Source organism: Gopherus flavomarginatus, chromosome 25, assembly GCF_025201925.1.
Source record: "Gopherus flavomarginatus isolate rGopFla2 chromosome 25, rGopFla2.mat.asm, whole genome shotgun sequence".
Classification (NCBI taxonomy): domain Eukaryota; kingdom Metazoa; phylum Chordata; order Testudines; family Testudinidae; genus Gopherus; species Gopherus flavomarginatus.
In genome coordinates, this window is record NC_066641.1 from 2788853 (window position 1) to 2814721 (window position 25869).

The 25869-nt window shown below is 45.6% G+C and overlaps 2 protein-coding genes across 3 annotated transcripts in view; one reads left to right on the forward strand and one right to left on the reverse strand.

The window, feature by feature from the left end:
* The window catches only part of ADAM11 (ADAM metallopeptidase domain 11), a 672244-nt gene that overhangs the window by 489138 nt on the left and 157237 nt on the right, over window positions 1-25869 (reverse strand). The window lies entirely within an intron of this gene.
* EFTUD2 (elongation factor Tu GTP binding domain containing 2) overlaps window positions 1-25869 on the forward strand; it is a 36770-nt gene that overhangs the window by 3135 nt on the left and 7766 nt on the right. Inside the window, exons 3-20 of the mRNA XM_050934908.1 lie at window positions 912-1077; window positions 1493-1571; window positions 6719-6794; window positions 11924-11989; window positions 12272-12307; window positions 13585-13675; window positions 15077-15159; window positions 15647-15813; window positions 16182-16306; window positions 17474-17537; window positions 18176-18266; window positions 18797-18932; window positions 19637-19764; window positions 20893-21086; window positions 22132-22243; window positions 22623-22763; window positions 23508-23609; window positions 25245-25327. Coding sequence (XP_050790865.1) covers window positions 912-1077; window positions 1493-1571; window positions 6719-6794; window positions 11924-11989; window positions 12272-12307; window positions 13585-13675; window positions 15077-15159; window positions 15647-15813; window positions 16182-16306; window positions 17474-17537; window positions 18176-18266; window positions 18797-18932; window positions 19637-19764; window positions 20893-21086; window positions 22132-22243; window positions 22623-22763; window positions 23508-23609; window positions 25245-25327 — 1940 coding nt within the window. The remainder of the gene's footprint in view (window positions 1-911; window positions 1078-1492; window positions 1572-6718; window positions 6795-11923; window positions 11990-12271; window positions 12308-13584; window positions 13676-15076; window positions 15160-15646; window positions 15814-16181; window positions 16307-17473; window positions 17538-18175; window positions 18267-18796; window positions 18933-19636; window positions 19765-20892; window positions 21087-22131; window positions 22244-22622; window positions 22764-23507; window positions 23610-25244; window positions 25328-25869) is intronic.

The following is a 25869-nucleotide window of genomic DNA, read 5'->3' on the forward strand; positions in this document are numbered from 1 at the left end:
CATTATTTTACTCATACTTTCTGGTGTCTCCCATTAAGAGATGTTAATTCCAACACATGACGCATGTTAATTGTGTTTAATACATGACTGGAAGATGTTCAGAGATTATGATGGTGATCTTAGTGTAAGAACATTTTTGGAATAGAGGAATATGAGTAGTATTTATATTTATGATAACAGAAATAGCCACTGATATGTTTAGGAATGGTGTTGAAAATTGCTCTTTCACTTACTTTCTTTGGCAGATCTTTAGTGATCTAAGAAATTGGAACTAATCACTTGGTTGTTCCTTTAAATTAGTAGAGCTCCTAATGGTGCAAGTATATGTATATATATGCAAAATAATCATTACTGTACTAGTGAAATCATAACTCTCACACACATGGGGTTTTTAGATTTAATGCACCGGGTTTGGTAGCCACACTTTGATGCAGAAGGAAGTCTAGTGTGTCTCACTACTTGTACTGCCAACCTTGGGTATGTTGTGCACATTGATAAAGGGTATTGGTATCGATTGCTTGCTGTGCAAGCATCACCTGTGTGTGGCATTGGTATCTGTTTTAAAGATGACCTATTGTTCATTGTGGCTATCTGGAATGGATTCAAGGTGGAAAAATGGCCTCCAAACTGAAAAGTAGGGGAGCCCCTCAGAACCTTTTTCTGGGCCTGACTTTGATCGGTGCCTGATACAGCAAGACTGGGACCTGCACTGCATTTGCGTATGATCTAAATTCTAGTGATGGCTGGATTCTTTTCCAGCTGTGTCAACTACTTGAAGTGTGATCATCAGCAAATCACCTACCTGCTCACTGCCTCCAGTTTCCTAACTATAATATAGGGATGATAATACAACGGAGTTTAATGTTTGTATAGTGCTCTAAAGAATAGCAAAGTATTGTTCTTGATTTCAGCTTGATGATGATGATGATGAAGATGATATAGGAGATCATGATGAAGATCATCCTGGAATGGAGGTGGTACTGCATGAGGATAAGAAATACTATCCAACTGCTGAAGAGGTTTACGGACCTGAAGTAGAGACCATAGTGCAGGAGGAAGATACCCAGCCTCTCACTGGTAAGTAATGATAGATTAGCAAATTGTGGGTGTGATCAGGGAGGGTTTCTTAAAACAAACTTGTAAGGGAGAAGGAAAATAAAGTCTTGCTGCTGGCAGTATCATTAGTTTCGTCTCTTCAGAATTCATTCTGGTTAACGTTTTGTTTCTGTCATTTTAACAGAAGTTCTATTGAGATCGTTAAGAGAGAATAATTTTGTTCGTGAGTTACTTTAAAGAAGGCAAATTAAAGCTTATTTCAATTTAATTTCTGAGCCTCTGCATGTACAAAAGTCAAAGGGATGCCATTAGTTGAAAATCCTATTGGCAGCTGAAAGTTTTTTCTACTCTTTATTACAGTGAACCTCTAAAATTAGAGAGAATGTTGGGGCTGAGGGGTACTAAGGAATACCGTTTCATTTTTCTTTGTTTTCAGAGCCTATTATTAAACCTGTGAAAACTAAGAAATTCTCCCTAATGGAGCAGACGTTGCCTATCACTGTGTATGAGATGGAGTGAGTACTGTGTGGCTTTTTCTTTCAAAAGTTCGTATTTGGTTCAAGTAATTCATACTGTGTATCCTTCGCTTTCCCATGTTCACAGCCTGAGGGGAGATAAGAGGGATGGGTATGTACTACTGGGAGGAAAAAGTTGCTCTAGAGTGGAGGTGAAAACGTCTTGTCTTCCAGCTTTCCAAAACTGCAGCAGTTTGGCCTTTCATTGACATAGGGACACCATCATCAGTACTGCAAAAGCACTTGGTTCTGCTTTTTCTAGCTAGAGGGGAGAAGGACAAAGGTACAAAAGGAACTGAAGCTTAAAAATGCATTTCACTCACTGCACTGCACAGCACGTGTAGTGTCCTTACTTCACTAACTTCAGAACCCTAGTTTTCATCATTCCCTCCCGGTAATGTGGAGTTTGTCAGTCAGAAACCCACACCTTGAATTCACTTAAAACGTACCTATTTTCTTGAGTCACTCAGAAGAAATATAGAGAGAGTCTGGAACCGTGGGTGCTAGTTACAGCTGTCCTACTGACTGTATAAGGCACTTTGTAGATTGTAAGGCCAGAAAGGACCATTGTGGTCTTTGACATCCTATATAATGCAGTGTGAGGCATTAAGCAGATCTTGTAGAAAAACATCCAGTCTCAATTAAAAAATGTCCAGTGATGGAGAATCCATCAAAGCCCCCGATAAATAACTGAAGAGAAACAGTCAAAGGAAAGAGTCCCATTCAGTTACATCACATAAGGGCAGACGACTAAATATTGACAAATTTTATAAGAGCTTGTCTACAAATGCAAGAAAATAGGTGAACTTGAGTGCCTGGTATTAAATGAAGATATTGTTTTAGCAGGCATCACAGAAGCTTGGGACATGGTAATGCCAAGGTACAAAATATACTGGAATAACAAAATAAGTCACACTGGTTGGGGACTGACACTATATGTGAAAGAAAGCATCTAGTCAAACATAGTAAAAATCTTCAGTGGATCAAACTGTATCATAGAATCTCAGTGGATAGAAATTCTGTACCTGAATAATAAGAATATAGCTGTAGGAATATACTACTGACCACATGACCAGGATGATCATGGTAACAGTGAAATGCTCAGGCAGATTAGAGAGACTACAAAAACAGAAAATGCAATACAGTGGAGTCGCATCATAGGCGCATTTAACTTACGTGATTTTAACTGTAGGCGCTTGGCAAAACCAAAAAAAATAACAATTTAAATACTGTACCTGTAGTGTGGACCATTCCACCCGCCATTCAGCATATTGAGCGTTTGACTATACGTGATTTTCGCCTTACGCACTGACTTCAGAACCTAACTCCCGCGTAAGATGCGACTCCTGTGTACTTTCAGCTATCCCCATATTGACTGAGTACATGTCATCTCAGAACAGGATGCAGAGATAAAATTTCTAGACCCCATTAATGACTGCTGCTTGGAGGAGTTAGTCCCAGAGCCTTCAAGGGAAGAGGCAATTTTGATTTAGTCCTAAGTGCAGCACAGGATCTGGTCCAAGAGGTGAATATAGCTGAACCACTCAGTAATAGTGACCATAAAGTAATGAAACTTAACATCCTTTTAAGGGGGAAAATACCAAAGAAACCCTCCACAGTCGTGTTTAACTTCAAAAAAGGGAACTCCACAAACATGAGGAGGCTAGTTAAACAGAAATTAAAAGGAATGGGCACAAGAGTGAAATGCCTGCACATTACTTGGAAACTTTTTAAAAACTCCATAATAGAAGCTGCAACTATATTTATGCCCCAAATAAAAAAGAGAGGAAAAAACAGTAAGAAGATCAAAAAAAGCCACCATGGCTAAACAACAGAATAAAAAAGGCAGAGACTAAAAAAGGCAGAGACAAAAGACATCTTTTTAAAAATTGGAAGTCAAATCCTGGTGAGGAAAATGCAAAGGAACGTAAACTCTGGCAAGCCAAGTGCAGAAGTATAACTAGGCAGGCCAAACGAAGAGTTTGAAGAGTTTACGTCTTTTGCTAGTTAAACTTAACAATCTGAAGCAGGAAGCTTACCGAACAATCAGTGGAGCCACTGGACGGTTGAGGAGCACTCAAGGAAGACATAGCAGTTGCAGAAGCTAAATGAATTCTTTGCGTCCATCTTCACTGCAAAGGATCTGAGGGGAGATTCAAACTCCTGAGTTGTTCTTTTTAGGTGATAGATCTGAGGAACTTGAAGCAGTTTGAGGTGCCAATAGAGGAGGTGAATAGGAAGGTTCCCCAAGAATCTGTACTGTTCAACGTGCTCATAAATAAGGCTAAGATTTAGTCATGGGTATTTTTAGTAAAAGTCGGGGCCAGGTCACTAAACAAAAATTCACTGCCTCTGACCGGTCCATAACTTTTTTACAATAAGTGCCGCTGACTAAATCTTAGCTGCTCCTGGGCATCGCTGCTCTGGAAAAATGGGTAAACAGTGAGGTGGCAAAGCGTGCAGATGATACTAAGCTACGTCAGAGAGTTAAGTCGAAAGCAGATTGCAAAGAGTTATAAAGGGATCTCACAAAACTGTGAGATGAATGGCAGGTGAAATTCAGTGTTGATAAATGCAAAGTAATGCCCATTTGAAAACAATCCAAACTATACATACAAAATGATGAAGTCTAAATTAGCTGTTACTACTCAAGAAAGAGATCTTGGAGTCATTGTGGATAGTTCTCTGAAAACATCTGCTCAGTGTGTGGCAGTACTCAGAAAAGCTTGCAGAATGTTACGAACCATTAAGAAGACAGAAATATCATCATGCCACTATATAAATGCATGGCACCCCAGACCTTGAATACTGCGTGCAGTTCTGGTCCTTCCATCTAAAAAAAAAAAAGAGAGAGAGAGAGTTGAAAAAGTACAGAGAGAGGCAACAAAAATGACTAGGTGTGGAACAGCTTCCATATGAGGAGAGATTAAAAGGCTGAGACTGTTGAGCTTGGAAAAGAGACGACTAGGGGGAATATGACAGAGGTCTATAAAATCATAACTGGTGTGGAGAAAGTAAATAGGAAAGTATTATTTATCTCTTCACATAACACTCAAACCAGGGATTGCCCTATGAAATTAGTATGCAGCAGGTTTAAAACAAACATAGGAAGTATTTCTTCACACAACACATAGTCAACCCGGGGAACTTGTTGCCAGGGGATTTTGTGAGGCCGAAAGTATAACTGGGTTCAAAAAAGATTAGGTAAGTTCCTGGAGGATAGGTTCATCAGTGGCTATTAGCCAAAATGAGCAGGAGCACAACCTCTTGCTCTTGGTGTCCCTAAGCCTCTGATTATTAGAATCTGGGAATGGATGACAAGGAATGGATCACTCAATAAATTGCCCTGTTCTGTCACTCCCGGTGAAGCATCTAGTACTGGCCACTGTCAGAAGACCAGCATATTGGGCTAGAAGGGTCATTGTCCATTTTTATGTTCTTATGTTAAAGTTCTTACAGTAGTTAATTACCCTCGCTGTTAAAAAATTGTGCCTTATTTCTGGTCTGAATTTGTTTAGCTTCAACTTCCAACCATTGGATCTTGTTATATCTGTCTGCTCGATAGAAGAGTCCATCATTACTTTTCTGTTCCCCCCATAGGTCCTTATAAACTATGATCAAGTTATCCCTTAACCTTCTGTTGGCTAAACTAAATTGCGTTAGCTCCTCAAGTCTATCACTGTACAGTATTTTGTCCAGTCCTTTAATCATTGTCATGGTTCCTCTCTGAACCCTCTCCAGTTTATCAACATCCTTTTTGAATTGTCCAGAACTGGACACAGTATTCCAGCAGTATTTGCACCAGTGCCAGATACAAAGGTAATATAATCTCTCTGCTCCTTCTCAAGATTCCCCCAGTTTATACATCCCAGGATCACATTAGCTTTTTTGGCCGCAGTGTCACATTAGGAGCTCATGTTCCATAGATTATCCCCCACTGACCCTCATGTTCTTTCCAGAATCGCTGCTTCCCATAATAGAGTCCCCCATCCTAAAAATACAGCGACCATTCTGTGGTCCTAGATGTATAACTTTACATTTAACCATATAAAAATGCATATTTTTTGCTTGTCTCCAGCTTATCAAGTGATCCACATCACTTTGTATCGATGACCTAGTCTCTTTATTTACCACTTCTCCAGTCTTGGTGTCACCTGCAAATTTTGTTAGTGCTTATTTTGTTTTCATACAGGTCATTAAATAGCATCGGGCAAAGAACTGCGGAATGCCTTTAGAAGAACACATGCTCAGTCATGATTCCCCACTTAGTTATATTTGGAAACCTGACTCTTAGGCAGTTTTTAATCATGTAATAATTGCCGTGTTGATCTCGTATCAATCTAGTTACTTAAACAAAACATCATGCAGTACCAAGTCAGATGTGTTACCGAAGGGAACAACATTTGTTACCTTTTATGCTGAACTTGATAGTGGTTTGAAGGGACTATAAATTAATTTGACAAAATTTATTTTCAATAAATCCATGTTACTTGGCATTAATTATATTAATCTCCTTTAATTCTTCTTGAGCCCTATATCAGCCATTCCATTATCTTGTCAAGGCGACGGGTCTCTATAATTAACTGGGTCAGCTCCTTTTTAAATGTTGGCACAACATTAGCTTTCTTTCAGTCTTTTAGAACTTCCCTAGCGTTCCAAGAGTTACAGAAAAACAACATTAACGGTCCAGCAAGCTTCTTGGCCAGCTCTTTTAAAACTCTTGGATCCAAGTTCTCTGGACCTCTTGATTTAAAAATTTCTAGCTTTAGTAGCTGTTGTTTAGCATCCTGTTGGAATGGAAAGTGTATTATCATCATCATATGATATAAATACATCATCTGTTGTACCCAAAGTACAGATCAAAATAGTTATTGAACACACTTCCACCTTTTCAGCACTGTTTTTGACAATTCTACCATTTCATCTAGCACTGGATCAATACCGTTGGTCCGGTACTTAATCTCTGTGGGTCAGGTTCCCAGTCCGTGAATTTATCTACCTGGCAGGGAGCTAGGAGAATGAATGTTCTAAAGCACTTCAAGACTCGGGGATGAAAGGTGCAACTGAAGTGCCAGGTCTTACTGGGGGATCGTACTGTGAGCAGAATAGAAGCAGCTAACTGTCACTTGTTTCTTCTCTTCCTCTAGTTTCCTGGCAGATCTGATGGACAACTCTGAACTGATTCGGAATGTTACCCTGTGTGGGCATCTCCACCATGGCAAGGTACAGCGAATACAGGGCTGTGCCTAACTGAGGACAGAGGGTGTCTTCTGTGTTAATTAATCAGCTGGTGCTGTTGAAGGATAACAGCGCACTTGTGCAGGGACATGCCTTGCTAATAGTGCATATGTGAGAGCTCACTGGCTCACAGGAGTGACTGTTTTTTGATTAGGAGGCCAAGCTGATTGTTGATAGTCTCTCAGTGGATAAGTAGTAAGACAGAAGCCAGTTTATGTATTCAGTTCTGTGTTCTCTAGCTAATGCATATGTAGTTATGTAACTCTGCTTTAAGAAGTGATGTGTACACATCAGCTCGGGAGTGTTTGATAGTATATATCAGTACAATATGTAGGTAAATCTAACCAATTAGGGGAGAGGGGAGCAATACCCTTACCATGGCTTTGTCAAAGCTCCCCTCTGCTGTGATGCCTGCAAAACCAGGCCTGCTCCTCAGGGCTAGGGAGCTGACAGAGTGTAACAATCCCTCTTTCCTTCCCTCCTTTGCTCTTACTAACTCTCCCATTTTCCCCTGTACTCCTAATAAATAAAGAAAAGGAAAAAACCCCACATGTAACTAATCATGCTGTGTCCATTCTTCACAGTGTTCATCTACTTGTATGTTCTTTCCCTGTTAAACATAAGAACAGCCATACTGGGTCAGACCAAAGGTCCATCTCGCCCAGTATTCTGTTTTCCGACAGGGGCCAATGTCAGCTGTCTCAGAGGGAGTGAACAGCACAGGGAATCATCAAGTGATCCATCCCCTGTCGCTCATTCCTACCTTCTGGCAAACAGAGGCTGCGGACACCATCCCTGCCCGTCCTGGCCAATAGCCATTAATGGACCTATCCTCCATGAATTATCTAGTTCTTTTTTGAACCCTAGTATCGTCTTGGCCTTCACAACTTCCTCTGGCAAGGAATTCCACAGGTTGACTGTTCATTGTGTGGAAAAAATACTTCCTTTTGTTTGTTTTAAACCTGCTGCCGATTAATTTCATTTGGTGGCCCCTAGTTCTTGTGTTATGAGAAGGAGTAAATAACACGTCCTTATTTGCTTTCTCCACACCAGTCATGAGTTTATAGACCTCTGTCATATCCCCCCTTAGTCATCTGAAAAGTTCCAGTCTTATTCATCTCTCCTCATACAGCAGCTGTTTCATACCCCTAATAATTTTTGTTGCCCTTTTCCAAGTCCAGTAGATCTTTTTTGAGATGAGGCGACCACATCTACACCCAGTATTCAAGATGTGGGCGTACCATGGATTTATATAGAGGCAAGATGATGTTTTCTGTCTTCATTATCTATCCCTTTCTTAATGATTCCCAACATTCTGTTCACTTTTTTGACCTGCCGCTGCACATTAAGTGGATGTTTTCAGAGAACTATCCATAATGACTCCAAGATCTTTCTTGAGTGGTAACATCCAATTTAGCTCCCATCATTTTCTATGTATAGTTGGAATTATGTTTTCCAGTGTGCATTACTTTGCATTCATCAACATGGAATTTTATCTACTATTTTGTTGCCCAGTCACCCAGTTTTGAGAGAGCCTTTTATAGCTCTTCGCAGTCTGCCTGGGACTTAACTATCTTGAGTAGTTTTGAATCATTTGCAAATTTTGCCACCTCACTGTTTATCCCTTTTTCAGGTCATTTAGGAATATGTTAAATAGGACTGGGCCCAGTACAGATCCCTGAGGGACACCACTATTTACATCTCTCCATTCTGAAAACCGACCATTTATTCCTACCCTTTGTTTCCTATCCTTTAACCAGTCACCAGTCCGTGAGAGGACCTTCCTTCTTATCCCATGACTGCTTATTTTGCTTAAGAGCCTTTCGTATCCACTGGATCCCTCTTGTCCACGTGCTTGTTGACCCCCTCAAAGAATTGTAGTACATTGGTGAGGTATGATTTCCCTATACAAAAACCATGTTGATTATTCCCCAAGAAATTATGTTCATATGTGTGTCTGACAATTTTGTTATTTACTATAGTTTCAGCTAGTTTGCCTGGTACAGAAGTCAGGTTTACTGGCCTGTAATTCCTACGTCTCCTCTGGAGCCCTTTTTAAAAATTGATGTCATATTCGCTATCCTCCAGTCATTTGGTACAGAAGCTGATTTAAATAATAGGTTATAGATGACAGTTAGTTGTCCTGCAATTTCACATTTGAGTTCCCTCAGAATCCTTGGGTGAATACCATCTGGTTCTGGTGACTTATTACTGTTTGGTTTATCAATTTGTTCCAAAACACCCTCTGACACCTCAATCTGGGACAGTTCCTCAGATTTGTTACCTAAAAAGAATGGCTCACGTTTGGGAATCCCCCTCACATCCTCAACCTTGAAGACTGATGCAAATAATTCATTTAGTTTCTCCTCAATGGCCTTGTCATCCCTGAGTGCTCCTTTATCATCTTGATCCTCCAGTGTCCCCAGTGGTTGTGTAGCAGGCTTACTGCTTGTGATGTACTTAAAAAAATGTTTTTGCTGTTACTTTTCAAAGTCTTTGGCTGTTCTTCAATTTTTTTTTGGCCTTCCTAATTATATTTTTACACTTCATTTGCTAGAGTTTATGCTCCTTTCTATTTTCCTCCCTAAGATTTAACTTCCACTTTTTAAAGGATGCCTTTTTGCCTCTCACTGCTTCTGTTACTTTGTTGTTTAGCTACGGTGGCTCTTTTTTGGTTCTCCTACTATGTTTTTTAATTTGGGGGTGTACATTTAAGTTGAGCCTCTATTACAGTGTCTTTTTAAAAGTTTCCATGCAGCTTGCAGGAATTTTACTTTTGGTGCTGTACCTTTTAATTTCTGTTTCACTAACCTCCTCATTTTTGTGTAGTTTCCCTTTCTGAAATTAAATGCTACAGTGTTGGGCTGCTGTGGTGTTTTCCCACCACAGGGATGTTAAATGTAATTATATTATGGTCACTATTACCAAGTGGTCCAGCTATATTCACCTCTTGGACCTGATCCTGTGTTCCGCTTAAGCCTAAATCAAGAATTGGCTCTCTTATGGTGCATTCCATGAATAGCTGCTCCAAGAAGCAGTCATTTAAGGTGTCAAGAAATTTTATCTCAGCATCCCTTCCTGTGGTGATATGTACCCAGTCAAATATGGGGATAGTTGAAATCCCCCAATCCATAGAGATTTTGTGGTACAGTTTAGTTTAAGATTTTTACTTCATTTGATTGTACGCTTTCTTTCACATATAGTGCCACTCCCCCACCAGCATGACCTGTTCTGTCCTTCCAATATATTTTGTACCGTGGTATTACTGTGTCCCATTGGTTATCCTCATTCCACCAAGTTTCTGTGATGTCTATTATATCGATATCCTCATTTAACACGAGGCGCTCTAGTTCACCCAGCTTATTATTTAGACTTCTAGCATTTTCATGTAAGCACTTTAAAAAGTCTCACTTTTTAGCTGCCTGCCATCACATGATGTAATTGAATGGCACTGTTTTTCATTTGACTGTTTCTTTTCAGATCCTACCTGTATTTTATCATCTTCCGTCCTCTCCTCCTTATTAGGACATAGGGAATCTCCATTTATAGATCCTCCTCTAAGGGATGTCCGAACCACATGCTCCTCTGCACTTGTCAGCTTTCCTCCAGCCCTTAGTTTAAAAACTGCTTTACGACTTTTTTAATTTTAAATTCCAGCAATCTGGTTCCATTTTGGTTTAGGTGGAGCCCATCCTTTCTGTATAGACTCCCCCTTTCCAAAAGTTTCCCCAGTTCCCAGTAAACCTAAACCTCTCCTCCCTACACCATCGTCTCATCCATGCATTGAGACCCTGCAGTTCTGCCTGTCTAACTGGTCCTGCATGTGGAACTGGAAGCATTTCAGAGAATGCTACCATGGAGTTCCTGGCCTTCAATCTCTTACCTAGCGGCCTAAATTTGGCCTCCAGAACCTCTCTCTTATCCTTCCCTATGTCATTGATACCTACGTGTACCACGACCACCGGCTCCTCCCCAGCACTACACATAAGTCTATCTAGATGTCTCGAGAGATCTGCAACCTTCGCACCAGGTAGTCAAGTCACCACGCGGTTCTCCTGGTCATCGCAAGCCCAGCTATCTATGTTTCTAATGATCGAGTCGCCCATTACTAGCACCTGTCTCTTCCTAATAACTGGAGTTCCTTCCCCCGGAGAGGTAACGTCAGTGCAAGAGGCAACCCCAGCACCATCTGGAAGGAGGGTCCCAACTATGGGATCATTTCTTTCTGCTCCAGCTGGATGTTCTCCATCCCTGAGGCTTTCATCCTCCTCAACAACACAGAGGCTGTCATCTATGTACCTCTCTGTCTCCCTTAGCTCCTCCAGCTCAGCCATCCTGGCCTCCAAAGTCCGTACACAGTCTCTGAGGGCCAGGAGCTCCTTGCACCAAATACATACGTACGCCACCAGCCCATAGGGCAGGTAGTCACACATGCTGCATTGGGTGCAATAAACTGGGTAGCCACCACTCTGTTGCTGGACTTCTGCCTGCATTCCCTTTTTACTCCTGCAGCTGGGTCCTTTATTGTTGTTTTGTTTTTATTAGGGGATGTTTTGTAGCTTAAGTTCCAAGAAGTTTAAGAAATGTTAAGTGCTATGTAGCCCACCCCTGCTCATCCCTCCTTCACATTCCCCCTGTAAACTCCCTCACAAAACTACCCTGTTAGCTGCTCCTCTTCACTAGCTCCTCTGGTTGCTTAGGAGGGGTCTTTTTAAAGCCCTGGTCTTCCGGAGTAGCCCTATCCCCTAGTTAAGGGTTGTTCGTGACCCTTCATCTCTTGTGTGTTTTAGATTGGAAGCCCTTCAGGGCTCAGTTATATCTATTTATGTTTGTACTGGTGCCCAAACAGTGGGGCCCCCATCCTGAGTGGGCCCATAGTAAAACTGTAGTAGTAGTAATGATCTGTCAGTTACTTTATCGCTACTCGCCATTCTGATAGTTTTAGTCCCTTAAGAGATTGCTATCACAGACTCCACTTCAAATAACATACAATTAGCCACCAGCTCTGCTCCCTCCCACCTCTCTGGCTAAAATAGAAGAGATTTGGTGGCCTTCTCTATCTGTTTATCACCCATAAGATCACCTTGCTTTTTCTTGCCTTTTGATACTTTCAGACTTGTTTTGTGGATTGCCTGATAGAGCAGACGCACCCAGAGATCAGGAAGCGCTACGACCAGGATGTAAGTGTCATCTCCATATGTTCTGATCGTTCAGGATGACAGGAGGGCAGAGGGTGCTCACATTCAAATTAAGAGATTCTGTGCATGAGGGAGAATGTGATATAAAGGTTAGAGCCAAGAACTGGAAGCCAGGCGTCTGGGTTCTGTTCCTAGCTCTGCCATGTATTTACTGTGTTATTTATATATAAACAGCTATCGCTTCCTATTTCAGACTTTTAAATGTTTGATATAAAAACGTCTTATTTCATGATCTGACCCTGAGAACTGTCTCTGTTTCTGCAGCTTTGCTACACCGACATACTGTTCACAGAGCAAGAGGTAAGTGCACCTTGAGATAGGCACTAACTCCAGCAAACAGCGCTCAAGCTGCAGAAAGACACGAAGTAATAAATTCTTCACTCGTAATGCTTCCAAGTGTCACCTCTTGTGCCCTGTATGCTGGAAGGAAAGTTCTTTTTCATTCACTGCACCAGTTGATCTATAAACCAGGGATCTTATCGCTTAAGGCAATGAGAAGCAGACCAAACCTTATCTTCCTTCCATTACTAGTGCCTCCCTGTAAAAAACCTTAATAGTCACATTTAATTAAATAAAAAAATCTACTGAAGCTGACCACCTGTGGCAATCTGGTCAATTGTCCTTGTAGCTGAAACAGGCAAGAGTTTCTCTGATGCTGAGGCTAACATGACCAATGTAGTGTTGTGAAAGGGCCATTTGATATCCTGTATGTTGAAGGTAAATGTCAAATTGGTGATGGACGTATTATTTGGATGGAAGACCAATGAATGCTGAAGTGTGTGTGCCAAGAAAGGCCACTGTGCATTTGGCAATCACATGGGAACCAAAACCTTCAGTGGCACAGTAAGATCAGACAGACACAGACTCCTTAAGAATGCGGGTGGCGTTCGATCTGCAAGGAGGCTGTGTCCCTGGGGGATTTGCCGTGATGATGATGATGATGGTTATAAATGTAAACTCTCTTTAATTTTGGAGGCTGTCCCAGTGGCACGAGTGGGTTCAGTCTGTGAAGGGAAGGCGTGGGCCAGGGGTTATTCACCCATATTGGAATAAATAGATTCCATTTTTCATAAAGCCTGGCTTTCTGGGATTTGATCCTTTAGACTGGTGTCTTTGGTTATGTTTAAGAAAAAAACCAAACTGGGTCACACTGATTACATGTTGGTGTAGGGTCATGTCTGGATCTGTTCTGTGAACTTGGTATTTCCATACCCTCACTGTTTCTTTACACTGCCTATGGGCGGAGTTCATGTGTCAGGGCGCGACCTGGGGGCAGCAGCGAGAAGAGAGGCAGAAGGAATTTATTCTCCCATGTACAGCATTGCACTGTTAGCTGAGTGCAGTATTCAGGAGATTTCTCCTTCCTCGGATGAACTGGGTGTTGGCTCCTGCTAGAGCAAGTTTACTGGGTGTCTGGATCAACGGCCCAATCCAGTGTAATAGGAGATGGGACATTGGGATGGGTGGGCGATTTTCTGTGTCTTGTCTGATGAATTCTCTTTCCATGGCTGACTGCCGCTTTCTCCAGTCATGTGGCACTGTAATTTATCTGCTAATCCTGACTTCGTTTCTTTCAGAGGGGTGTTGGCATCAAGAGCACCCCAGTGACTGTGGTTCTACCAGACACCAAGGGGAAATCCTTTCTCTTCAACATCATGGACACGCCAGGTGTGTTGAGCTGACCCAGACACTGCCAATTTGTGGGCTCAATCCTGCTTGTGAGTTAGGCTCAGTAAAGCCAGTGGTGCTACTGGTGTGAGTAAGAAATGGACGTTTCAGTAAAGGCTTCCACAAATGGGCCCCAATTCATAAAACCTATAGGTCTTCTGAAGGAAGGTGCATAGACATGAATGGAATATGAAAAATATAAACCGGTGTCTACCAAAGGAGGATCTGAGGGGGGGCTTTGGAGCTAGGGCATAATGGGGTTTTGCGCCAAACCAGTTTACATTTTCTCAAATCCAATGTCTGTCTATTTAAATTTCACAGACCAGTTATTCAGTTTAGACTTTATAAAGTGCAATGACACACTGAAAAGTTTCCCTTCAAAGATGACATCCTGGGATTTCATGTTTAATCTTAGTGATTCCATTTCAGCCCTAACACAGCTTCAGATCTGACCTTCCAGCTGGCTGCTCTCTGCTTCTGAAAACACTACCAGCTATAGAGAGATTTTGCAGCTGGAATTTAGCTGGTAGTTTTTTGTTTCTGATGCTTAAGGCAGCATAGGCTTCAGCTCATGCTCTCTTAGCTGGACTAGTTCCTTCAGGGCTAATAAGACTGAGAACGTTGCTCTCTCTCTTGTTCGAGGTCAGACAGGATGATCAGAATGGTCCATTATTGGCCTTAGAACCTATGAAACTTGTTTGTATATGAGCTGAATCAGCAGCAGTGACTTAAATATATGGGAAGTAGCTGTGTGGCCAGATTTTCAAGGTCTCGGCACCCACGTTTGAGCCAGTTTTTTTCCAAAGTGCAATTGTGAGATTTACGCTTAGGTTTCCAGAAGAACTTGTGCCTGCCGTACTGATGTCTGGAGTTACAAAACAGCCAGGGACTGGAGGCTGACACAGCGCCGTGTCCAAAGAGCTTTCAGTCTAAGCCAAGGAGAGACAAGCACGGAAGACACCAGAAGAGGGAGGAGAGAAGGGTTTTGCAGGGATTATTTTGGTTACTGCCCCGCTCTGCTCCTTAACCTAGTTCATTCACCTCTCTGAAATTACTACTTTAATTACCACCTTTCCTCAGGCATTTCCACAAAGCTTTGTGGATAGCGTTACAGTTGCAAACAGACTACTAAAAACAACATTAGTAGCATGCTGTAGTCTCAAAAATCAGCATTGGACAGTGTGAAAGGTCCTCATACACAATGCTGGCAACAGTGCCCTTGCTAGATTAACTGAGGTGCTTTCTGCAAGGCAAAGGAATGCCATTCTTCTCACTCCTGCCCTCTGGAGTGCAAGCTTGTGACCAGTGACAGGTCACCACAGCTGGGGGTCAGCTTTCCCCACTCCAGTGAGTGATCTCTGAACTGGGATCACTGAGCTTTGATTGATTTTTGTTTTGAAGGCCATGTGAACTTTTCTGATGAGGTTACTGCCGGCCTTCGTATTTCGGACGGAGTTGTGCTTTTCATTGATGCAGCCGAAGGGGTAAGTGTTATCCTCTTTTACCTCCTGTGGATGTATTTCAGAATCTCTTGGCCCCCTTGATCCTGACTTCAGACTAGGAAGCAATCTGTGCAGAGTTCACTTGCATTAGTGATGGGGCTCTTTGGAGCCTGATTTAGAAAGGGTAGCATTTTCTAGCTATTGAAGCAGAGAGTCATGGCTCCTTGGTTCTATTGCCAGGTCTGACACTGATGGACTATGACTTTGGACTACTCGCTTAACTACTTTGTGCCTCCACTTCCTCCCCCATCTGAAATAAAGAGGTGGCTTAAAGGAATGCTGCTGGGTTAAACACATCCTTCTAAAATTCAAATTATTAGCAGGTCACTGGTGGCCGAGCTTAGACTTTTCTACAGGCTGCTGGCCTAGTGGATAAGGGTCACTGCTTTGTCTGCTTTGTCTGTCACGCCCCATATAGCATGTTATCAGGGGCTTTAGCTCGTCTGGTAATGCTCCTTGTTTTCCGCAGGTTATGCTGAACACAGAGAGGCTCATCAAGCATGCAGTGCAGGAGAGGCTGGCAGTGACCGTGTGCATTAATAAGATAGATCGGCTGATCCTGGAGCTGAAGCTTCCCCCCACCGATGCCTATTACAAACTCCGACACATAGTAGATGAGGTCAACGGTTTGATCAGGTACAGATTTGTGAGGGGGGGTGGTTTTCTTTTTATTCCATCCCTGCTTTGTTTGTCCTCTGTTGGTCTCTTTCCCTCAATTGTCCAGAAGTTTTTTTCCTTCTCCATTTGTTTGATGTATTTTAAAAAGAGAAAACAATAGTTAAACTGCAAAATGTGTGTGTGTACCAACCCTGAAACACAGCTCCTTAGTGCTGGAGCCTTCTTGTAGGCCCCTGTGGGCAGTGCAGAATTCCTCCAGTAGATTAGATCTCATTTCTGGGCTTGGGTTTACATTCATTGACAGTGTCTTCCTCTGTTTATAGCTCCAGTCTCTGCTCCATCACGCTGTAGAGTTATGCTGTACATAAAAGCTCTCTCTGTTTCAGCATGTATTCCACCGATGAGAACCTGATCCTCTCCCCTCTTCTGGGGAACGTCTGCTTCTCCAGTTCCCAGTACAGCATCTGCTTCACACTTGGCTCCTTTGCAAAGATTTATGCAGACACATTTGGTAAGACTCAGCCAAAAACCATGCACACATCAACATCTCAAGTCCTATTCATTTCTGTGGAGCCCTTTCAAGTACTTACAGCAGCTCAGGTCTCTGCTGGCTCATATATGCACTTGTATCCTAGCACAGGTGCTCAGAAACATTTAGGGAGCTGAGAGTTATTGCAGAGCCCAATTGGGGTATTTCTCACCAGCCACTTTCAGGTTGCTGAGGAAACAGGAATCCCAGTGAGGAACATTGCGGGATAAATATTTTCTCCTGTAATTCTTTATCTTGTAAATATTGGAATGGGTGGAAGCCACTATATGGTACATACATCTATAATGGGGAAAACCACTGTCACTGTTCTAGATAAATGGTTGCATATGTGTTGCACTCTGCATGGGGTAACATGGTTCAGAGCTGAAAGGGTTAAGAATCTTTCAGCATAGCCGGAGGAAAGTCCTGTTCTCTGGAGTTGAGACTCAGCTGTATGGAGGCTGAAGCTTAGCCCTGGGGGGTCTTGCCCTCTAGCTGCCCCCTGGATCTCTTTTATGTAACTGTCCTGGCTGTGGTTTGCATCTCTGCTCCCTCGTTGCCAGCCTGAGGCAGTCTTTCTGGTTTGAAAGAGCAGGCAGTAAAAGAACAGCCATGTGCTTAGCCTGGCCGGCTAGAACTCCCCGAGTCCCTGGGTTGGAATGTTCCATGGGGCTGCAGTTGTGGTGAAGTTGGGATCTAGGAGGTGGTGCCAGGCAGCTGGCCCAACTCAGGGGCAGGGGGGGTGGGGCCATGAAAAGCAGCCTTCGTTCAGAGATCAGGGGGCTGACACTCTCATGTGCCATAAGAAGGAATAAACAAGATCCTCTTTCATTGTGGCATCCTTCGGTGCCCGTCCTGAGGTTTTCCCGACTCGGGCGAATTTAGCGTGCGGGCAGCGGTTGGTAAGGCATGCTAATGGACTGTGCTCTTAGTAGAAGGGGTGTGAGTGGATGCTGATGTCCTATCACTTGTAAACTCAGCATGGCGTGAAATCTAGAGCTACAGTCCCGCCTATTCCCGGAGCATATGAGGAGGGATATTCTGCAGCTCTGAACTCCCTCGATCATTTACAAAGAAAACATGACCCCGTAAGTGGAGAGAGGTGTTTCACCGTGTGATAGCTGAGGTTATTTCTTTATTCCCTTGTAGGAGACATCAATTACCAGGAGTTTGCAAAGCGACTTTGGGGTGATATCTACTTCAACCCCAAGACGTACGTAGTGTTTTTAGTGATCTTTGTTCACCAGCTTTCTTACTGTCCAAGCAACATCTCTTGCTCTCCCCTCCATCCTGTAGAGCAACAGGCCGAGTTGAGCCTCTCCTCTACTAGGTGTGAATCCACATTGCTGTGTGTCCTGCCAGTTGGCGGCGCAGCGCTCATGTTCCTCCGCAGGCATTGCTAACTGTCACTGCTGGGCTTACCCTGGGGCACAGACATGCCTGCTCTAGCTCACCGGGATTATGCAGAGGGACTTTGGAGGAGGATACGGGATGGCATGTGGCTAGACTTCCAGTTTTCTGAGTGGTTGTGGGTACCCTGGAGGCGTTGCCGGTTCAGTTCCTAAGGACTGCGAGTTCCTACTAAATGTCCATGAGAGTTCATTGGGGTCTGTCTTTTTGAATAATGTGTATAGCTCCATAGGCGTGCGCTGAGCTTCCCAGGACAGGTCAGGTCAGGTTCCCTTCCCTGCATATCTTACACTCTGCGTAAGGACCAGAAAAGGAAGTGGGAATGGGGAAATATGAATATCCAGGCATGCAGGGGCTAGTGTACATATCACAGAGGTCATAGTGCTTTTGGGTGGCAGAGCATTTTCCATTCACATCTTTCCTCTTGGCTTTCCTGCACAGACGAAAGTTCACTAAAAAGGCCCCAACCAGCAGTTCCCAGCGGAGCTTTGTGGAGTTTGTCCTCGAACCGCTGTACAAGATCCTGGCTCAGGTACATTCTTGCTTTCCCCTTTGCTGTGACGTGAGTGCAGTACCAAGTAATTGAAGCCTGTAGTTCCTGTCTGTCACTGAGCGTTTAAAGACTGACCACTAGATGATGCTATATATGAAATCTGTCTGCTGTCCTGTTAGGAAAATTCCGCAATCACAAATGTTTGTGTCTGAGGGGGCAGCCCCTACTCTTCCTGTACCCGTTCTGCTCCTCGTTCCAAATACGCCCTCCGTTCATGGTGCTCTCCTCAGCAGGACCTGCACCAAGCGTGCTGGTTTTGGGATGTGTCCCAGTGACCACCAAGTACCAACTTTTAGCTACCCAACCAGTTTCACTGCAGGAACTAAACTGATCTGAGCCTAGCTCTCCCAGGGTAAAAGGCCAGATGTTGGCTGCAGGCCCCCCAGTCCTTTCACACTGATGTCCTATCCCATCGCCATTTGAATGGCTCGAATGTACCATTATCTGCACCCGGGAGTCAGTGGCAGTGAACCTCTCAGTAACTGGCGGTGGTGGGTGCCGTCTCACAGGTGGTTGGTGATGTGGACACCACCCTCCCCCGCACTCTGGATGAGCTGGGCATCCACCTGACCAAAGAGGAGCTGAAGCTAAACATTCGACCCCTGCTAAGGCTCGTCTGCAAGAAGTTCTTTGGGGAGTTCACAGGTGAGTCCTGTCTCTCCCTTGCCCTAGCTGCTGGGCTCCTGGGCGGGTAGGTGAATGCCCCCTAGTGTCAGTTTAACCTGTTGTTGGCAGAGCATTAGGGCTCCGTTTTCAATGGCGAGGTCCCCACGTTGCAGGTTCCCTTTGCTTCTCAGCTGGTGCCAGTGGTGTCCATTGCTCCACCAGTCAGACTGCTTATTTCGGTGCCTACGTTTGGATTTAGAGATGAACTGTAGGTTTCTCGTTTTTAAAGGTCTTGGCGTTTGCACCTAAACCCAGTTGACCGACTTTCCCCTTTGGAGGAAGTGAGACTTAGTTGCCCAGAAGCTCTGGTATAGTTTCCAGGCCATACGTTGTACGTGACATTGATTTGCACTGGGTACAATGTGCCAGGAAGTCCCTGAAAGTAATTCATTTGCGCACACATGGCCTCAACTCTGCCTTTAGTGTGTTCTCCTGAAAGGCTTCCTCTGAATGCCCCAAAGTGCAGTGAAAAACCAGTAGGCTGGCTTCCTGTGGAGGTTCGCTGATCCTTCGCCAGCAGCGCAGTGTGTCCTGATGGCAGTTCCTGTATAAGCTGTCCGCTCCCAAGTGAATTGTGTCACCCAGGACTGTAGACTGACTAGTCCTCCGGGTTAAAGCCCCCTCAGTGCTAAATTCTGGATACCTCCACTTAGCAGCATTCTCATGAAGCTCTGCTCTCCTAGGCTTTGTGGACATGTGTGTGCAGCACATTCCCTCCCCAAAGGTGGGCGCCAAGACCAAAATCGAGCACACCTACACTGGCGGCGTCGACTCAGACCTGGGAGAGGGCATGAGCGAGTGTGACCCTGATGTAAGGACCCCTTTCACTTACCATTACATCTCCAAAAGCAGCATGGGGTAGCAGAGAAGTCCTCCTCACCTGGGGTTGGCAAGGCAGCCGCCTCCTAGAGAGTCATCCAGCAGCATTTCACAATCTCTCATCTGCTACTGAAGCAAATCTCTCCACTCTGAGAAATTCAGCAGCCTGCCAAGGCAGCTGTAAAGAGAGAGGGTTATTGGAGAATGTGCAGGGGAAAGGCAGAGATTTGGACAGAACTTTCCAGCACTTGGGAACTGCACTGTGATGGCTGGATGTTTTGGAGCCTTTTGGGGACAGTTATTTTCCATTTTAGATGAAGGCAGATTCTCTGCATGAAAATCTGACCTGAAGAATTGGTTTGAGTTCGCCTGAGCAGAGCATCTGCCTTTATATTGTCCTTTGTACTAAAGGGATCGCTTCTTCAAATGTAGCTTCCTCTGGGGTGGCACTCGGCAGCTGTTTAACAGCTCCACCAATGCTCAGCAGCAGCGTGGGAAGGGAAGAATTGACCTGTAAATAGTAGATCATTGCCTTTAGACTGCTGGGAGAGACAGAGTGCCTTACTCCAGTTAAGGGCTGTATGACTAGTGAAAGTTAATTACCCAAGCAGAGTTTTACCAGTGCAAACTGTCATGAAACCCGGGCATGACCTGGATTTTGTGTCTCATCTGAAATATGGCACCTCCAGCAGCACAGAATTTCTAGCACTGGGTCTTATGCCAAGGAGTGACTTGGCAGGTCAGCAGTGGGGTTCTTCTCTCCAACCCCCCTTTCTAAAGTGGTCCATCCAGGGAGAGGCCTGGCCCAGACTTCTCAGTTTGAAATGTCAGGGATCGTATTGTGAGGTCACACAGCTACAGGCTTCCATGATGGTGTCTACATGAAGAAAGCACCAATCTGCCTCAGTATGCACCGGAGAAATGCACATAACCGTGCCTTTTCAAGGGGTCTGGCCAATGGGGAGGGAATTCCAGGCGGAGGAAGAAAATTGAGGACCCAAAAACTGTTCCTTGTGGCTTTTCAGACAGAGTTCCTGATAATCTCACATGGGTCTAATCACTGCTTTGTGAGTGCATGTCTTGGGAGTGACTTACTTTGATTTCTTTTTTTGGGGGGAAGGGTCCACTAATGTGTCACACCACGAAAATGTACAGCACAGACGACGGGGTTCAGTTCCACGCCTTTGGCAGGGTGCTGAGTGGGACTATCCATGCAGGTCAGCCCGTGAAGGTACTGGGAGAAAACTACACGTTAGAGGATGAAGAGGATTCCCAGATCTGCACTGTGGGACGGCTCTGGATCTCAGTGGCAAGGTACCAGGGTATCAGTGAAGAGGACAAACCTTGGCAATTTGAGAGAGGAGTCCCCACTCATTGCTGCTGTTCTTGATGGTGCAGCGTGCGGAAGAAAAGCTCGGGGCTTTGGAGGCAGGGAGGGGTGCATTTAGTGCAGTGAAAAGTCCCAGATTGACGAACTGGATTGGGGCTATGTTGAGTTTATGAAATTGATCCAAAATGCCCATTAAGCCCCAAAGATCTTACAATGGGAGAGGATAAGTAACATTCAAAGGGGGCAGAGAGGGATATGATCAGCACAGCTATAGATGCGATTGTATTCTCTTTTACCATTATCCGATAGATCAGTGGGTCCCAAACTTTTTACTAAGTGACCCGCCAACTGCATGCTACTTTTTTTTTTGTGATCCATCATCACAAATATGCACCTTTCACCCCAGCACCACAATGCTAATCCTGACCATGGTGGGGTGCAGGAGGGTTGGAGACCGAGCATGTGGGGGGCTCCTATCCTGTGGGGCTGGGCCCAGCATTGGTCGCAGCATCGCTCCATTTGAAGGGCTGGCTAAACCCGAGTGGTGCTGCGACCCCCATACACCAGGTTGTGACACCTGAAGCAGGGAGCCAGGCCCAGCCCCCTGCAGGACAGGAGCTGCTGCTGCAAGGTGAGTGTAGGGCATGCTCACTCTCCAGTCCTTCCCCTTCCCTCCGGGCCAGGAGAAGTGTATGTTTGCCTAGACTAGGGCCCAGTGATGAGTTAATCTGGCCATAGACATAACTACCAATCTAGAACCTTGTTGGGGCCATTATCAGCATTGTCTGTGTGCCTGGAGTTGCGGCAGGAGAGAGGTTTGCAGGAGAGGAATGCAGCCAGTCTCCCGCTCAGCACAGGAGCGTTGTTCCACAGGGAGCAGGCAGCATGGAAGAAGGTGCAGACATGTTTGTCTGAGAACCAGGGGGCGAGAGGTTGCGATCTGATGAGGGCGGATGAACAGAGGGACAGCATTGTGAGAGGTGTGGACAGCGGTAACTAATGGCTGTGCTCTCCCGTTCTGTATTTCAGATACCACATAGAGGTGAACCGGGTCCCTGCCGGCAACTGGATCCTGATAGAGGGGGTGGACCAGCCCATTGTGAAGACTGCAACCATCACAGAACCTAGAGGCAATGAGGAGGTACCGTGTGGGGCTTGGCATCGTTCGGAGTAGGGGAGTGTCAAGGGGCGACAAACGTGCTGGCTGTCTAGGATGGTCAGGTTGGGGGGGGCAGCGATTTCCTCCAACCAGAATGTTACTTTCTTCCATGAGCAAGGCAGCCCCATTGTGGATTGTCAGTCTTCAGGGTGCCTGGCTGGGTCTGTCAATACAACAAAACCCACTATGAATGCACGGAATGTAGCCGGGCTCCTCCTAGCCTGCCCTTGCTCCATAGTGCTGTCCCAGCAATGACGGGCATGTCCTGTGGCTGACACCAGGCTCCAAGGGGTGGTTGTCCTACCAAGCGGAGATATCCCTTGTCACCAGAATCTTACTGATTGCTCTGATTTGGTTTCAGGCTCAGATCTTCCGTCCATTGAAGTTCAACACCACATCTGTCATCAAAATAGCCGTGGAGCCGGTCAACCCTTCGGAACTCCCTAAAATGCTGGATGGCCTGCGGAAAGTCAACAAGAGCTACCCGTCACTCACCACCAAGGTGTGTGGCCGAGGCGAGGCTGATCCCGGTGCCCCCTGCCCTGCTCTCTGGGCCCCCTTGTGCGATCTTCAGTTAACACTTTACATGTCAAAACCAGCCCTGTTTTGGCTTTGCCATTCTCTCCCCTGAAACCCACTTGCTGTTAGTCTGCATGGACGAGCTGAGCTTGATTCTCCAAGGGGTGAACCCTACGTCGTTCCCTGGGAGGGCTAGGCCTGGCAAAGGTACAGGTTTCCCACAGAGCCTGCATCTCCAGCAAGAAGAGGCTGGGAGCGGAGTAACTGGTGCTTCCTCAAAGCCAAATGGTTCAGCAGCATGTCCTGCAGTGTCCCATGCTGGGAACCTAGGTTACTGGGAATCAGGGGGAGGGATAGCTCTGTGGTTTGAGCATTGGTCTGGTAAACCCAGGGTTGTGAATTCAATCCTTAGGGTCATTTAGAGAACTGGGATAAAAATCGGTCTGGGGATTGGCCCTACTTTTGAGCAGGGGGTTGGACTAGATGACCTCCTGAGGTCCCTTCCAACCCTGATCTTCTATGATTCAATGACTGGGGCTGCTCTTCCTTCTCAGAAAGCCAGGAGCTGGCCCCACTTGCCTGGTTGCTTAGACTCAGGAGCTAGGAACTTCCCCTCTTGGTTCTCTGACTATAATACGTTTCCCTTGGCCTTGTGGACAAGGCTAGAAGGGGCTAGGTCAGAAGGAATGCCGTGCTGTAGCTTGGGGCATCTGTTCTGGTGTTTCAGGTGGAAGAATCTGGGGAGCACGTGATCCTGGGGACCGGGGAGCTGTACTTGGACTGTGTGATGCATGACTTACGGAAGATGTATTCAGAGATTGATATCAAGGTGAGGAAGCGAAACGAGCCTTTCCTGTCATCATTACTGAGGGTACATAAAATGGGACTTCCTCCCCCTTGGGAGTGTGGCAATCAGCTGCTGCCCCCAGACCCATTGCTCCACAGGGTCTCATGACTCTAGCTCCTGAGGTGTAGAGAGACCGCTGAGACTTGCGGTGCTATTCCTGCCTCTGCCATTGACTTGCTGTCTGACCTCAGACTCGCCACTTACCTTCTGTTGTGGGCTGCACTTTATCCATCTGTGACACATACTTGCGTGCCTCGCAGGAGAGTGAGGTTTGGGATGTCTGAGATCCCTAGATGACAGGCACTAGAGAAGGGCGAAGAATTGTTTTTCCCTTTCCAGGAGTTCCAGGGAGATGGAGAGAAGTTGCCCTTTATTTCTTAATAGCAAAGAAAGCAAATGCGTCCCTCCAGGACAGCCAGGGCCCTTGGCACAGAATCGTGCCTCGGAATCTCAGCTCCATGTTTTTAAAATTGAGCTTCTAGCCCCCATGGCTGCAAAGATAACTTTGAAAACCTGAACAGAGTGTAACCAGTGCAGGTCTGAGTCTGCAGAGAGCCTCGGTGACTGGCTCAGAAGGGGCTGCACGGCCTAGATCCTGTCATCTCCACAACTGCTGAGCTTGGCTGTTGGTTTTTTCCCAAGATGCCGTAGAATCCAGCAGTTTTACTGCAGAAGTTACCATTTTGCCGGATGCAGGCACCCGGCGTTTTGTTTCCTGCCGAGACCTACTGCAGGTCTCGAGCTTCTGTTCCATGGGGTGGGAGCTGCCGAGCAGCTTGCAGGCAGAGCCAGAAGCATAGCTGTAGAGCAGCCAGGAGCCAAGACCTGAGAACTGACATGAGCCACCCAAGCTCACTACAAGCTGCCCTTTCTTCTGACATATGTGGGGGAACGGCCATGCGGAGCCAGGCTGCCCAGGTGACACCATGACAACTGAGGCCCACAAAGCTGGGCTGCCTGGGGAACACAGAGAAAAAAATCCATTGTCAGAAATAGCCATTGCTGGAAACAATCCCCGCTGCATAGTAGGTCACTGAGCACTTTCAGCCCTGAGGCCCAGCTGGGGCGGGTGTTTGGGGAAGGGAGGAGTGGGAATGAAGACTATTTTGTGGAGCTGCAATACATTCCCATTAGGGGTGTTTGCTGAAGAATTTGGCCCCATGATGCTGCAGAGTGCATGGGGCTCAGAGTGTAACCTAGGGAGCCGCTCTCCTGGAGCCAAGTGCCTTAAAGAAATTCAGTCAGTTTCAAACCCTGAGAACTGTTTTCCGAGCTGCCCCTGCCCAGAGCCCCTTGTGGCCTCACAGTCACGCTTCCTTGGTTTGTAAATGTGTTTCACTCCCTTGCTGCTGTGAAAGACCCACAGTGACCCACACCTGACCCGTGCAGCCTAACTAGTTGAGAGGAGGGGGGACGCTGACTCGGCACCGAGTGCTACCAGGTGAACAAAACAGGCACCTGCTTTTTCTCTCGTTGCTTTTGATTATAGTGATCTCAGGCATTGCTGGTAACAATGGGAGGTTTAAAAGGTTTCAGACAGTACCTGTGTAAAGTGTGTTTGTGAAGTTGAAAAGTTCAAAGAAAAGACATAAACTACTGCTGTTGTTGTTTTTAAAGGTTGCTGATCCGGTTGTGACGTTCTGTGAGACTGTTGTGGAAACTTCCTCCCTGAAGTGTTTTGCTGAGACACCCAATAAGAAGTATGGCTTAGTGACCTGATAGTCCAACTCTGAAATGGTGTCCCCATGGGAGACAGTGGGGTCCCCTTCCCCTGGACTGAAGCCAGTCTCTGGTGTGCTTAGGAGGAGGGGGGAAGGGACACATTATCTCACATTAGCACTTTCCTCTGCAGCACCTGGCACTGGCAGCTGTTGGAAGTTGGGTACTGGGCTAGATGGACCTTGCATGTGGTCTGGTCTGGCAAGCCCTGTTTCCAGCACTCTGTAGTGTACAAGAGGGCGCAGTCCTACACCGGCCTCAGGAAGGGACCTGCTAGGAGTTTCTGTTTTGACACGTGCTGGTTAAAAGGACTGCTTCCCAGTTTCCGGGGCTCATTCTAATCAGATTCCACTGCACATGGTCATATGCAAACCTTCTGGCTGCGGAGCTTCAGGTTCTGCCATTCCCACAGCAGGACTCTGAGTCTCCTGGCTTTCCAAGAGCTGTGAGCGAGTCAGTCCTGGAAATATAAACAGGCAGTAAACTGACTCATGTGTGTGGCTGGCTCTATCTCCCTAGCCAC